At 38.8% G+C, this 14,895-nt stretch overlaps 2 protein-coding genes across 2 annotated transcripts in view; one reads left to right on the forward strand and one right to left on the reverse strand.

The window, feature by feature from the left end:
• The window catches only part of bmpr1ab (bone morphogenetic protein receptor, type IAb), a 35,842-nt gene extending 33,386 nt beyond the window's left edge, over window positions 1–2,456 (forward strand). Inside the window, exon 13 of the mRNA XM_077200814.1 lies at window positions 131–2,456. Within this exon, the coding sequence (XP_077056929.1) occupies window positions 131–256 (126 nt within the window). The 3' untranslated portion in view covers window positions 257–2,456. The remainder of the gene's footprint in view (window positions 1–130) is intronic.
• mmrn2b (multimerin 2b) lies at window positions 1,467–11,224 on the reverse strand. The gene is made up of 8 exons (XM_077200793.1): window positions 10,833–11,224; window positions 7,522–7,641; window positions 7,303–7,433; window positions 7,081–7,143; window positions 6,194–6,295; window positions 5,102–5,520; window positions 3,523–5,011; window positions 1,467–3,303 (listed from the first exon to the last, which is right to left on the reverse strand). Exons 1-8 carry the CDS (start codon window positions 11,054–11,056, stop codon window positions 2,885–2,887), a joined length of 2,967 nt encoding a protein of 988 aa, XP_077056908.1. The 5' UTR covers window positions 11,057–11,224; the 3' UTR covers window positions 1,467–2,884.
• Between the last annotated feature and the right edge of the window lie 3,671 nt (window positions 11,225–14,895).

Below are 14,895 nucleotides of genomic sequence, written 5' to 3' on the forward strand. Positions count from 1 at the left end.
AGATGGATGCTAAAAGACACATAACTTTTGATTTTATGGGGTCTTTAAATGTCACTGCATTGTAACCATTTAATAGTTGTGTAAAATACAACCCTAAAACAACTGGTCTCTTGTCTCCATCTCCACACAGTGCTTACGGGCCATGCTAAAGCTTATGTCTGAGTGCTGGGCCCACAACCCATCCTCTCGCCTCACTGCTCTTCGAGTCAAGAAAACACTTGCCAAAATGGTTGAATCACAGGATATCAAAATATGATCAGTTTTCCCTCCATATACCAGTCTGAGATATATCATGGAGATATTTATGCTCACTTTATGAACTATTGCCTCAGTTCCTAGACAGACCTGTGGGAGCGCTGCTGAGCAGAACATTTGCCTCCCTGTCTGGCTGTAATTCCTCGTCCTGTTGCAGTTATGCTCTTAGTGTCATGTAGAACCCTCTGCTGGACAGTATGTGCCATAACGCATCCAAGAGGAAGTAAGGACAGTAAGGACAACTGTTCAACAGGCATCAGTACTCACACCATCCCCATCGCCACCATTTTTCCTTCTTCGGGCACTCTTATATATTGGGAGACAATTGAAGAGCATATGGTGCTTTCTGTGAAAGCTGTGTAATACAATACATCTGTATGGAGGAGAGGCAAGGTGGCACCATTTGCCATGGGAGCACAGTAATGGAGCCATTTGGGAGAAGGTTTGGGGCTCTGTTATTGACAGACTTGAGAGGGGGACATATTTGGGGTGATATTGGGACCGAACCAGCCATATGTTTGGGATGTGCTCCAGTAAGGGTAGTGTCAAAATGGTCACTCTACATTTGGACCATGTGCAGTTGTGGCCACCGAAACGTCAGAGAACGTGCCCTATTTAATTCAAATGACCCATATTGTCATATATGTGTATAAAAGAAAATGTCCTGTTAACTACATATTAATATTTTAATTAATAGCCTTTTTGAAGAATTATTCCTTCAACAGCTTTCCTTTCTGAGAATATGTCCATTATATGTTCATATACAAAACTGGGTGTTAGTGATAGGGTTTTGCAAAGACATGGAATGGATTTGTTGTTAGAAATAGAAGGTTCGGGTATAATGAGAAATGTGATCATAACTCCAGCTCTGGCATGAAGAATTGAAGTACCACCTGTCAAATATTGCCAACACTGCAGCCATAAAAAAATCTATTCATCTAGAAGATATGGTGACTTTCAATAACCCAGAATGGCAGATCTGATCTGCCTCATCGCAGACGTGTCAGTGCAAATGGATGCCTACTGCTCCTGAATGCCTCATAACCGTTGTTTTGTTTTATCCTATAGCCTTCAAGTCAACCTCAGTATATCACATCTGAATTTTTTCAGTGTCAGATTGGATTGCTGTTTTCAATGCCTCATTTGAACTGTTTTGCCTTGAATATAATGTTGTGACGCTTGGAAATCATATGACTCATAAATGTCTAATGTGATTGAATAATGCAAATGCATGTGTTATTTATTCATGTCATATAGTATGAATTATTGTGGTAAGATACTTTTACTTGCAGGACTATTAACACTGTTCTTGCAAATGACATTATCATTGTTTTTACTGAGCAGCTCAACCTTACAAATACTAGTAATAGTAAATGTATGACTTTAAAATGAAATTCTACATTTAATGACTTCCTATGAAAGTGTGGGTGTGAATTATCATTTGTCATTGTTCTAATGTGTAAAACCTTATCTATAATTTACTCAAAAGTCAGGACAGGCGACTTAACTTCACCTTTCATATTCATGAACATATTTTTTCTCCCATAACTTAAGAGATTATGTGAACACATTTTTTTGTGTGTGCAAAAGTTGCAATTTAGTCAATAATTTGAATCACGCAATGCATTATTAGCACTTGTGGGGAATTCAGGTTTAACTTCAAAACCAGGGTCCTTTGCCTCGAAAACAAGTTGGCAATTTCTTGTAGATCCAGTCATATCATGGGGGTGTATTTATGCCAGTGATTTATAGCTGTCTGGGAAATATAATTAATGAAGATCTTATTCCACTTCTGCATTTCTACAAAGGTACAAGCAAGGAGAGAGACTGGTACAAAAACTTTTGCATTGAAGATTCAGATCTCACATTGCTTATGTGTGTCTTTTCTCATTGTTTGGGCTGCAGTTTTGTTCTCAAGTCTATTCTGTCCATTACAATCATGCAATTTAACCTGTAAAATAACATTTGAACTGATTTATGCTTATCTGTCTAGATAAATGACACAATATTTTTGTCCTAATTGTTTAATGTGTAAGGAAATATGTAAAATGGCCTGAATAATATGAACCTTTTTTTAACTGTATTGTGCACAGTATCTGGTTTTAAGAGAGATGCCTTATGTTTACCAAGAAAAGCTGTTCTGTACACAGAATTAGTCCAATGTATCAATTTTTAAGTAAATTGCCTTATTTTAGTACACAGTCATGCCTCCTCCTTCTTGATTGACATTTGCATTGAATCGTGATCATTTGAATGCATGAATTGTTGGATGTCCATTTTTGGATGTACAGTATTACCCTCACTATTGGTACCTTTTGTTTATTCATACTATCGTATAGTAACTGGTTTCCATACTATGCCTTATTATTAGATTCTCCATATTTTGAAAAACAACAGAAGGTCTGGTGGTATCTAAATTGTTCTGGTATATAACTGTCTTCCCCTTATTTCTTACCTGTTTTCTCAGTAATATTCCAGAACCAATTACAAAACATAATATTTAAACAAAAATTTTTGCACCTTCAAGAAGAGGTTGCATGCATACAAATTACAACATGTCTGGCAGTGACGCACAGTGCGTCTGACTTGAATGTATCCTCCCATGCCTTTGTTGCTCACCCAGTTCTTTTCACAGCATGTCCTTGTGCTCTGTAATGAAGAGCAATAGTCCAGACAGTTTGTTATCCCCAGGCTGCGCTTTTCGTAATGATCCATGCATCAATTCTAATGTAACCGCCTCCCCTCGCCGAAGCTCCAGCAGAGAGGCTCGGCTCACTGGTCCCCTCTTTTCCCCTTGTTCCTGTGTGAGGGAGGCCACTGTAACTCCACTGCGCTTCAGTACAGCCAATGAAAGGCCTCTCTCAAAGTCTAAGGTCACTAAAAAGAGATAGAGTCCCGTCTCAGGGGCCTGGAACACCCCTGATGTAGGATTAAAAGTTCCACCGTAGTTCACAGCAACATGTTTTGATGCAAGCTCCCCATTTGGCCCTATTCTGTAGTCCAGGCTTGTGATGAACACCACGGGGGGGTGTGGTAACCGAGCATGTTCTAAAGAGATAAAGTTATTTTGATGATTTGTTTTGGTAAAAAAGTATACTTTTAAGTTACAGAAAAACTGCTTTGTCATGATGTAGTTTTAGTGTTGTCCATTTAGAGGCAGTGTTGTTGTGTGTAGACTACGCAGGCCTTTCAGTACCAAATATCTTCTTCATTCATGTTTAAAACGAATGGAAAATGAAAACATACTGTTTTATTGAGATCTCTTACCTGTTACACTGTATCTTTTGCGTCGCTCACTGGCAGACTTTTCTTCTCTTTTCTCCTGGTCTTCTTGCTTTTTGTGCCCCCTCCTTTTCTTTTCTTCTTTCTTTCTCACCAGTCTCCAAACTTCATATAGGTTCAGGCTTTTTGTCGAGCTGGCTAGTTCTTCTGTATTACTGAACAGTTTTTGAAACATTCTCAAATGATCCTCTAGGCTCTGACGTACATATGTTATATCTGCCTGCAGCTCCACAACAGAGCCACCAGGGGGCTCAGTACAGTTGCCACAGCGCTCTTCCAACATGGTTATTCTACCTGCTAATTGCTCCACCTCTTTTCCTAGACTCCAGAAGTCACTGACGGAGTAATCCACATCCTCCTCTCCAGTTAAATGGTCTAATGTGGACTGGTAACTTTCAGTGCCCTTCACCTGGTTCTTTGTGGCGGTCCCCTCTGAGTATGCCACCGGGTCATCGCTATTCATCTCATCTCCGTCAGGATGCTTTCTCCGAATAGAATTCAGACTCCTATCATGTGTCTCAATCTTTTGCTGCATCACATGCATTCTCTGTAAAAGATCTGGGATATTGAGCTCTTTCTTTTGGCTATGTGACCAGCGTGTGAATTCCAAGACCTCTTCTCCGAGTAGCACTTCCAGGACTTCAGAGTGGCGTACAGCATCATTCAGGAGGGAAGAGAAGGTGGCTGATAGACCTCGAATTTCAGCCGACTTGTCCTCGTCCTGCGCTCTCAGGCCTTGTATCTCCTGCTGGCTGTCCAGGAGTGAAGCTTGTAGCTGGGAAAAACTGTCATGAAGACTCCTGCTTCTGCTCTGCTCAAATGCCAATGATTCCTTCATATTCAGCAGGCCCTGATGAAGATCCTCCATTTGAGTGGCCTGATTCCCATCTAGATTTGCCTTCTCAAGTGCAAGTCGGTTCTGTCTTGTTAAATGTGTCACGTTAGCCACTTCCAGCTCCAACCTAGCTAAATAACTTCCCATCGATTTGCAGCTACAGACCTGCTCTGCAATTACCGAATCATTCCTTTGTAGTTGATGATAGATGTTGTCCAGGTCAACCTCAATTTCTCTCAACTGGCCCTCATGCACACTTATGTTAGCTGTAAGTTCCCCAATGCTGTTGAGCACACTGACGCGAGTAGCCTCCACCTCTAGACCTGTCTCCACAAAGTGGACCTCAGTGCGTTGTTTGACCTCCCCTAGGCTCTGTCCCAGGATCAATAGGTCTCTTTGCAGATCATTGATCTTTCTAGCAGAACCTTTTGAAGTGTCAGACAAGCTGCTGATCTGCACAGAGTTACTTTGTGCCTTCTCATCTAGCTGAGTGATGGCCTCCCACACTCCTGACGCCTGTGTTGGCTGGCCTCCACTTTGATTGACAAACTCAGCACGCTCTCTCTGCAGTGCCCCTTCCAGCCTTTTCTGGCCAAGTCTCACCTCCTCAACCAATTCAGTTAGAGAATGGAGATTCACCTGTTGGAATAGCAAAAAAAATTTATTTATGCACTGTTTCGATGTGTTGAGATTTTGTAGTTACTTAAGGAGTCTGAGTGAATTAATGACCTGTGCATCCTGACTCTGACTGATCTGATCATCCATCTCTTCCTTCAGTTTTGTTAGGTTGTGTTTCAGCAGTTCTTGTTGGGTCTGAAAGGCCCTCTCCATCTGGTCTTTCTGTGCGTTCAGTTGGGTTTTCATTTGGTCGACCTGAAGATGGCTGTACTCTAGTTTTTGCTCAATAGATCCACTATGACCTTCACCTCTGCTGATAAATCTGCTGTTTTCCTGTTCAATCCGCAACTGCTGCAAGTCCTGAGACAGTGTGTCCACCTCACTGGACAGATGCTCCAGTGTTTGATTGAAGCTTTCTAGCACTGGTTGAAGCTGACTCATCATAGTTGACATTAACCGATGCATTGACAGCAGAATTGATGAATCAAGGAATTGCAGAGGCTGAGAGGTAGGGATTTGTTCCTCGGCACCTGGAATATCGATAACAAGCCTCTCTAATTTTGGAGAAATACTGTGCAATTTGTATATTTCAGATATTAATGAGGGAAAATGGTGAAAGAACTCTGTTTGTTACTTGTGTGACCTATTAAATACGCAATTAAGATATCTTTATCTATATCAGCAAATTGAATCTTCCCTAGAGTATATGACTGCTCTTGACATTTGAGGGTCTCTACATGATGTTTTCATCATGAATAACCCTTTCCTTACAAACCTCCTACACAAACACATCTCCCTATATTACTGAATATCGGAATGAGTACAACTTCAGCATTTTTGATGGATGTTCCTTTATAGGCTGTAATTGCATTTAAACCATATGAGCTCATTGGCTAGATATACGTAAGAGAATACATAAACCCCTTTTCAAACAGCTATTCCATGACTCATGTGGTCCAGTGATGACTTTTTGGCCTTCTTTCGTAATCTCCTTCCTTCTGCCTATATCTCTGGGTGATTAGATCACTAGGAATTTGTTTATAAGAAAGAGAGGATATCCTCCAGAGGAAGATGTCATTGTTTATGTAGTCATGCCATTCAATTTAGGGTGGTAAAATCTCACAGTATGTCTATACTGTACTGTATCAATCTAAATGTTTTTATGTGTGCTTAGGTTTGCTGAGCACAGATTCCGTGTCTTACCAACAGGGCTCTGGTTTGGTGAAGAACCATGAATAGGAGCCTCCTGTAGATGTTTGTCAGACCAGCTTGCATCTTCCAATAGGTCTGTTTCCATTTGAACTTCTACAGAAAAACACACACAAAAAAAAATTGTTTGGAGGGAGGATGTGGGAAAGAAGTTAACCACAACATTGTGAGTCTGAGGGTAAATATTGGGCCCACGCATATGCTCAGTTTAGAGGGGTTATTATAGCCCTTAAGTATTTAACAGGCTTAAAATACTCCACCGAAAGTTACATTTAATGACCCAATATTACAGAATATTATGAAACTAAATATTATTTTTACTAAGAATAACCCTTTTTTATTTCATGATACCGGTTTAAGTATTTAGCACACATGAGACTCTCATAAACACACGACTTTAGATTGTATAGAGCTGCCAAAGACTGTACTTTCAAATGTTTTCAATAAAGTATCAATGTGATTTGTCAAACTGCAAGAGGGGTGAGGGGCTTGCAGGATCAATTTTAAGGCACGAGGGCACATAGGATGGCTTCTTTCAACAGTCTGGGAAAATGTTCTGCCATCAAAATATTCACTTGCAGGACATTTTGGAAATTTGGAAAACATAACTTTAAGATGTTGTTATTCTTCTTAAATATGATTGTTGCTTTTGCCTGCTGGCATAAGGCACTGCTTCTATCTATCTCTATCTCTATCTCTAGGTATCCCGAGTGCCAGCTGACTCTACCTTTCCTGTTGAAGGACACTCACTGAGCCAAACGCCTGCTAGATATTTCCTCTGTTTGTCAGAAAGGTTGTTTTAAAGAAGCAAGCTTGCAGAAAGAGGAAAGGTGTGAAAGGTCAAGCCAGTTAAAGCCAGCCTTGCCCAAAACAAGACTTGCCTGATTTGTCATTGTCATTAACCTCAGACTTTGAAGCATGCTTCTCATCCTCTGGAGGTTTGTCTGGAAAAGAAAGATAAAGAGGAAGCCACAGATGAGTCACCAAAACTGGTTGGGAAGCTCAACTGATGTGTTCCTTTTAAATTGGCTGAAGAGCAACATGCTCCTAACATATTTTATATTTGCATATGCTTTATTGTGTAAAAATGATTGTATCCAGACCTCTTCCTGGAGATTGTATGTTGCCCTTTTCCAGGCAGTTGTGTCCTCCATAGCCTGTGCAACACCTCCAGTGCATAGAATAGAGTGCTGTCTGCTTCTGCTTGTACACAGGCCGTGAGGACTGTCTATACCTGATCATCACCATCATCATCAATAAGGCAAAGCGTATTTTTTAGAAATGTAAGAGCTGAGGTTATTAGAGTTTATGAGGTGACTCACGTGATGATTTGACAGTCAGGAGCTCCATTGGGACAGCGGTTTACGGATTTCACTGTTTGAGTCTCTGTGCATAGTACGGCTGTGGTGACGACGCGGTGATTTACATACGCACACCAGTTTCTGACCATGGAAAGGAGGTTTGGAAGGATAAAACAGAACAAAAACAAGGGAAAAGTGAAAGTTGAGAGCAGAGATTACATGCAATCACAGACTGATGAAGATATATGCTCTTGAGCCCCTGTTGTAATCCTGTTGTACCCATACCCAACAAGCTCAGAGCAAGATATTATAGCTGAGCAAAAGGTTTTATATGTCGTTCTATTGGCACGTTCATTATGTTTGTTTTTAGCTTTCTGTTGTATCAGAGAGAATCTGATATGCACACATTGATTACGATGTTTACACATGCTCAATCTTATTTTGACAAGTCTGTGTTTTTCTGTGGTGTAGTATTTCATAAACATAGCCTACAGTAAAGTGTGCAAATTGTATTCTGCAAAAATGATCTAGTTTGCAATATTACTGGAGTTGCATCCTGTCGAATACTGAAACGCATGTTTAAAAAGGTGGCGTTCTGAGTGCTGTTCTCATTATGAATATTATAAAAGCTGACATAAAGGGACATGAGATTTCCCCTGTCAGTTATTTTTCTTTGTGCTGTCTGTTGTTCCAAAGAGCTTATTCTAGTAAGGCTTATAAAACACAATTTATTCCCCTCAAATGACTTGGAGGCATTTCTTAGGGACTGTTCACATGGGATGTGTCCTTGCATCCATATTGTGCTTCTATGGGACACGTAATGCGTTCTGCCTTTTAATTTAACACTAGCAATGTTTCCATCCACCTATTTATATGCTAAATATTGAGATATCGTATAAAAAAAATGGTGGATGGAAATGCCAAGATGCTCATACATTCTAAAAATGTGCATGAAAAAACATGCGCAGATGTTTTTTTATCTGTAAGAAGGCATGCACATAAACTACAATCGAAACACATTTACTGAATAAAACCCTTGATGCACAAAAAAAAAAGTAATGTGACTTTGACTCACAGATCATGAGGTTCAAAAAACGAACCAGTTCTCCAATTTCATTGCACAGCATCTTAAATGTTGGTTTGGTCATTCTGAAATGAGTGGATACAAATTGTAGTGTTTTATTATTACAACCCAGTCCCAGAACTGTCTCACTCGCTTGCATTCCCAAACACCAGGCATCTGCGTCCGAACACAGGATAACATGACAGCGTTTATTGCATGCACGTTCTGAGCCGTGCGTGCGTATAATGTATGAAAAAGAGCCACAGTGGCTTCCCCGATTGCAGCAACTTCTGTAATTTTTATTACAGATATTTTGTGCCAATTTCAGAGAAAGTGACAATTTTGTTTTATTCGCAAATGTTTTAGTTGATGTTCCAATATTGTGCACAAGTTAAATTCGCAGGTCTGGAAGGAAGCATGACTACTGTGTCTTAAAACAGCAAAGTGCGTCTGTCAAATGCATGTTTGCGTATGTACACACATTTAAGAAAATAAAGAGTGCAGATGGACACAATGCATCCTGTGTGAATGGCCCATATATGAATATGCACTAGAAGGACATTTTTAACTGCTATGATGTTTCTCCATTTTCTCAGCACCAGGATGTGTTTTTTAAGATGGTTTGTCAAGGTAGAAACATCTCAAATTATATAACATGTCCATTCTGTTAGGTGTTTTTAAATGCAAGAACACATCTTGTATGTACAGTACGGCCCATTACTTGTGCTTTTTCAACTGACCTTCCTTTGTGCATCCGTTTCAGTGTTGATTTCAGAAAGAAAGAGATTAAATATAAGTGGGCCGTCCTGTTTCCTTTCGTTGCCACCTTGAACCATAGACCCTTTGTCCGGTAAAACATCAGCCCCTATTCAGCCACAGATTCAGTCATAGTTTGGCTGAATTCTAGCCCTGTCTGCCGCTTTGTGGTTTTATCGTTAATCTGTCTCCATGTACCCACATCTGAACATCCTTCATCAGTCCACCTTTCTTTCATCTTCACCCCTCTTTTTATCTCTCTTTTATTTTTCTTTAAACCCCTAAACATTTTTGATTAGCACTCCTCCTATGTCTTTTCTGGACACATCTGGTTCTCATATTCTTTTGTTCTGGTCCAGACTAAAAGCAAATGCCCTTGAAAACTGCTGTAGGGGTACCTGTCCTCTGCCTCGCTGTTAAGCTGTAGTGAGCATGCCCAGTCCGGTCGAATTCCTCTCATCCTCAAGAAATAAGGAGAGAGAGAGCTACTGTGAGAGAGAGAGCTACACATCTAAGACTGAGCTGGCTATAGAAGTGGACGACTAACTTCTACGGCTCTTATACATATGTATATATTGGATATCACAATGGAACTCAGTCACTCCATGATACCTTCCCAGATCACTGAAGCCCTGAATTTTATCTTTATTGTAAGATTACTGTAATTAAGCCTCTCGGGCAAATTCATTCGCTTTTTCTTTCTCAGAACAGAGGGAGAATGCAAAGGACTTTAGTCAGGCTAAATGGCATATTTAATAATATGATATTAAAACAAGTCTGTGTGGGATACATGCACAGTCTAGTCTGTTCAGTGGGTTGTACTGTTGTATACTATAGTGTTGATCGTTTAGCAAATAAAAAAAAATCCAGAGAAAATATAATACCAGTCAAAGTTTTGGACACACTTGACTTGAATTTGTTTCTCCTGATCTTAAAGGCTCAAATGCTTAAAATTAGTTTTATAGACACAAAGATTTGTATGAAGGAATTACAACACAACATTTTAAAGTAAATTGATGAAAAATGTTTTTTTATAATTACCATTATTTTGTAATTAAAAAAATATAATAATAAAATAATATTTTTTATTTTATTATATGAAATTAATAGTTGGGCCAGATAGAGAAGGAAAATCAGCCAATCAGAGGAAAAACATCCCATGATGCACCTCATAAGCTGAGAGAATGATTAGAGTTGTGACGCTTGGCTACTTTGATTTGGATAGTTGATAGTTGATTTTAACCATTTTTTTGGTCACTAAACAATGTCTACTTTCATTTATGATTTTTAGTAAATGGTATTAATAATAAAAAAGGCTTGTCCAGACTTGGCTTGTTTTAGTAGTGTAAAACAAGGGTTATATGAAAATTAGAGATGACAGTATCTTATTAAACAAACAAATATCTTAGGTATAATTCACGTCAAATTAAATATTTTGACTAAGGTCCATTCACGCAAAATGTTATGTATAGTTATAAATATATATAGTTTTCAAAATGTTCATTTGACTCACCCTCTTTTTGCAGGTAGATGTATAGTCTCTTTTGAGCCAGCTGGAGGCACTGGGATGCTGGGATGTTCATGTGGTATCCCAAAGGTGACAGGCGTATGATGTGCTCTTCCTCCAATCCCAACAGCCTCCTCTTCCTCCACATCAGGGTCCCTGGCCCTCACTTCACTGTGGCAGCTCAGAGAGTTCAGCACGGCCAACAGCAGCAGAGGCACAGTCTGGGCCATCTCGCTTTCCAGGGGTACTGAAAGTGTTCCTCCGGATGGCAGTTTTAAACAATCCTGGAAACTCCCCACCCCTCTTTCCTTCTCTCTCTCTCTCTCTCTCTCTCTCTCTCTCTCTCTCTCTCTCTCTCTCTCTCTCTCTCTCTCTCTCTCTCTCTCTCTCTCTCTCTCTCTCTCTCCATCCAAACCAGCCGGTATTCGCACCAGTATGTCTCTCTCCCCACCCTCTTAGTTCCCACTCCCCCTCTCTCTCGCTCCCTCCTCTCCCTTGACAGTATCAACACCTTCTAACAATAGGAGGAAATCTGCCGCTTGCTAACAACCATAGATCCATGTATTGCTCTACTTGCAATCTTACAGCACCCTTCCATGCTCAAGCGCACACACTGCAGTCTCATGCATGATGATGCTTTGCAAGAAAATAGTTGATTTCCATTTTTAAACTTTTATACTTAAGCATCTAAAGCGGCATTGCATTCATACATTTTATCAGTGTGTGATCACTAGGATTTAAATCTTTGACCTTGTCATTTGCTAGAACCATGCTCTACCAGTCCATGTTAATTCCTTTTACTTAGGCTATGTAGTTAATATTCTTACACTGGTAACACTGTACAATAGGATTCAATTCATTAACATAGGTGTAATGAACTGACAATGAACAACAGCATTTGATTAAACTTTATTTTAAGGAGGCAAATGATTACTGTAATATTAATCAACATACTGTAGGGTTAATGTTAGGGTTAGGGTTTGGTTTAGGGTTAGTTACTTGTAATTATGCATAATTTACTGTTATTAGTAAATACATGTAAGAAGTCTAACTATCACCTTACCCATCTATTAATGTTGATTTCTACATAAACAAACTCATTTGACATGTCAAAGGGTATTAAAGTATTTTGAACGAACATGAATTAACAATGAACGCTAGCATGTTTATAAATTAGTATTAATCTATTTTGTTATTCATTGTTAACTCACCATTAACTAATGTTCACCAATTATAGAATAACCATCTTGGGTTCAAAGAACCTTTCTGTAAATAGTTCTTAAAATAATTTTTTTTATGATCTATAAAGAACTTTTTGAAAATTGATGTTAAAGGATATTCATGGATCCATAGATGCCACTAAAGAACCGTTATTTTTAAGAGTATATATTGCATATTCTGTGGCTCAAAAAGGTTTCCAAAAGAAAGGGGAAAAATATGAAATAGATGTCAGCGCAGCTATATATATGCCATGTTTCCCGTCCAGAGATTGTCTGCAGTGATAAATGGCAAGAGTTTTTATAACACACAAGAGTCCTTGTTCTTAGCCCTGACCCCGTTTCGTAAACCATGCCTCCCAAACTCCATCCTCTGAGCAGACATCAGCTGCTCCCTCTCAGCCTGGAGTGAAAACATCCCACCTACCAAAAGGACTAGATTTAGAGAGCTTGCGGTGGGGGTTTTCACAGAGAGAAGGAGTTATTGTCAAACTAAGAGGCCATTTTCTCTGTGGCGTGGTGGTCCTCGGGGTCTCCGCTTGACTGCCTCAACAGCGTAGAGCTCAGCTGTGACAACAAACAGGGGGTCTCCTGGGCTGGGTCTCCAAGCCCAGCACTCGGTCTGTACTTCACAATGTGGCTTCCTGTTAAAGTCTGTTAGGCTGACCGGACCTTACACAGGCTATAAACTTAAAGGGATAGTTCACCCAAAAATGAAACTTCTGTCATCACCCCCTCATGTTGTTCCAAACCTTTATGAGTTTCTTTATTCCGTTGAACACAAAAATATATCTTTTAAAGAATGTTGGCAGCACCTATTGACTTCTATAGTATTTTTTTCCCACTATGAAAGTTAATGGCTATCTTCAACTGCCTGGTTACCAACATTCTTCAAAATATCTTCTTTTGTGTTAAACAGAAGAAAGAAATTCATACAGTTTTGGAACAATATGAGGGTTAGTATTACAACATTTTCATTTTTGGGTGAACTACCCCTTTAAGAGTAGGAGGATGATATTGTCTACTCTTATTATCAAACTATTACTCATTTTTGGATGTTGTGATAAGAAGGGCATTTTAGTGCTGGACATGTTATAATATAATTTTCTAAGATAAGTAGCCTAGTGTAAAACTTTCTATAACTTTAAAAAAGAAGTCTTCTTGAAACGCTTTGATGTGAAAACACATTTAGCTAAAAACATTATTGTCTTTAACAAATTATTAAATTACTGAGCAGCAGTATGTTTGATTTTTTATTGAAACTTCACTTTACTAATGAGCAGATCCACATGGAACCTGAGCCTCCCACGCACATGCTTTACAGATTTCCAGAATTCATTAACTCTCCTGAGCCGTTCTTTATGTTTAATGATTTTATTTAATAAAGTATTTCCACAAAATCTTATACTCCGCTCTTTCTGCGTTGTTTCATTGTTACACAGCTTTCTGGAATAGGCCTTGATTGTATTTGGTCATTCGCGGTTTGGTAAGTTTAATACGGCGCTATACTTTTTTATGATACGCTAGGCCTATAACACTATAGATTCGCTCCCTCCATCTTCCATCTCGATTATAATGAAAATTACTTTTTTTTTAAAATTATTTTAACTGTTGTAGTGTTTGTTTTATTGCTAACAGTCAATCTTTTTGTTCATTGTAGTTAACTGTTTTTTTAGCGGAAGTTTTTACCGTAGGCCTACGTCTTCTGTATCAGCCTATTTGATAAACACATTTCTAAGACCTCTATATTGATTAAAACTTTGCTGAAAAACCTGTTGTATCATCATTGTATTGCATTGCATTATAAGTTTTGGTCCCCACATTTAAAACTATAGTGCTTTGAACTTAAAACTAAACATTTAATCTATAGCCTACTAAGACATATTACTGTGCGACAATAACTGATATGTATATCTGCTGCACTGTTATGAAGATCTCATTGATTTACATTGCAAACAATCAAAATTTCATCTTACTTTTTGGCCATATAAATATCAGCAACTGAACCAAATTTTATCCTTTTGCTTTGGGGCTCTGGATAAAACTAAAATATTTTTTTTCTCCTTCTCGAGTATGAGCTCCATAATCTATTTTATCATACTATATGAACCATTATTTCATATGTCAGGCTTTACAGGGTTAATATAATATACAAGTAAGATTATAAAATAATTTAATATCCAATAAACACAATATTTCATGGCCATATTTGGTGAGTAGAGCCTTAAGCAAGACAATGTAACAGTCAGACAGTTTCTTTTTACCATTTAAGCACAATATATATCTACATATTTCAAACTCTGTCCTTTTATTGGCTTTACTGTAGTTTTAAGTGGGATCAGTGATCATCACCTGATGTTAATTCAGTTCCAATGGAATTGGAATGCAGCATGCAGGAAAACATTGTGTATGCTATAAAAGCATGTTCTGACTGGCATGTGTTTGTTTTCAGAAGAACATAACTCGCCTGCAAAGAACGGGAGGTGAGATGCCTTCAGATTCATTTCTGTCTGATATTTTTTGTAGTGTTCCTCTATTGACTCTCTGATCCTTTGAGCTCTTCTGACAGTGTAGTAGGCTATCTGCTTATTTTCAGCTTTCAGGTATGTCATGCTGGCAGAAGAACATAATAGATATAGATGACACAGCAGTCTGCAGCCTGATCAATGCTTCTGTTCTCTGCATGCTTATGATTTCTTAAGCACTGAGGATCATTTACTAGTTGGTGAGATATCAGCACCACTTGTAATCTGACATCATAGTAATACTTCCTTTTCTTACCCTCTCCTTTGCTGTGTGCTTTTTTAAATCACTTATAGTCTTGTTTTGGGTTGCATTTTTGCATTCAAAGA

The sequence above is a fragment of the Siphateles boraxobius genome, unplaced genomic scaffold (assembly GCF_051911475.1).
Source record: "Siphateles boraxobius isolate OS27281-9 unplaced genomic scaffold, OSU_SipBor_1 46, whole genome shotgun sequence".
In the NCBI taxonomy this organism is placed as follows: domain Eukaryota; kingdom Metazoa; phylum Chordata; class Actinopteri; order Cypriniformes; family Leuciscidae; genus Siphateles; species Siphateles boraxobius.

Excerpts from the sequence above, each read along its gene's own strand:
- mmrn2b (XM_077200793.1), bottom strand. The coding sequence starts at position 11,056 with ATGGCCCAGACTGTGCCTCTGCTGCTGTTGGCCGTGCTGAACTCTCTG. Across the intron at positions 7,144-7,302 it reads CATACAATCTCCAGGAAGAG|ACAAACCTCCAGAGGATGAG; the intron begins GTCTGGATACAA and ends TTTCTTTTCCAG. Across the intron at positions 6,296-7,080 it reads TAATGACAATGACAAATCAG|AAGTTCAAATGGAAACAGAC; the intron begins GCAAGTCTTGTT and ends GTTTTTCTGTAG.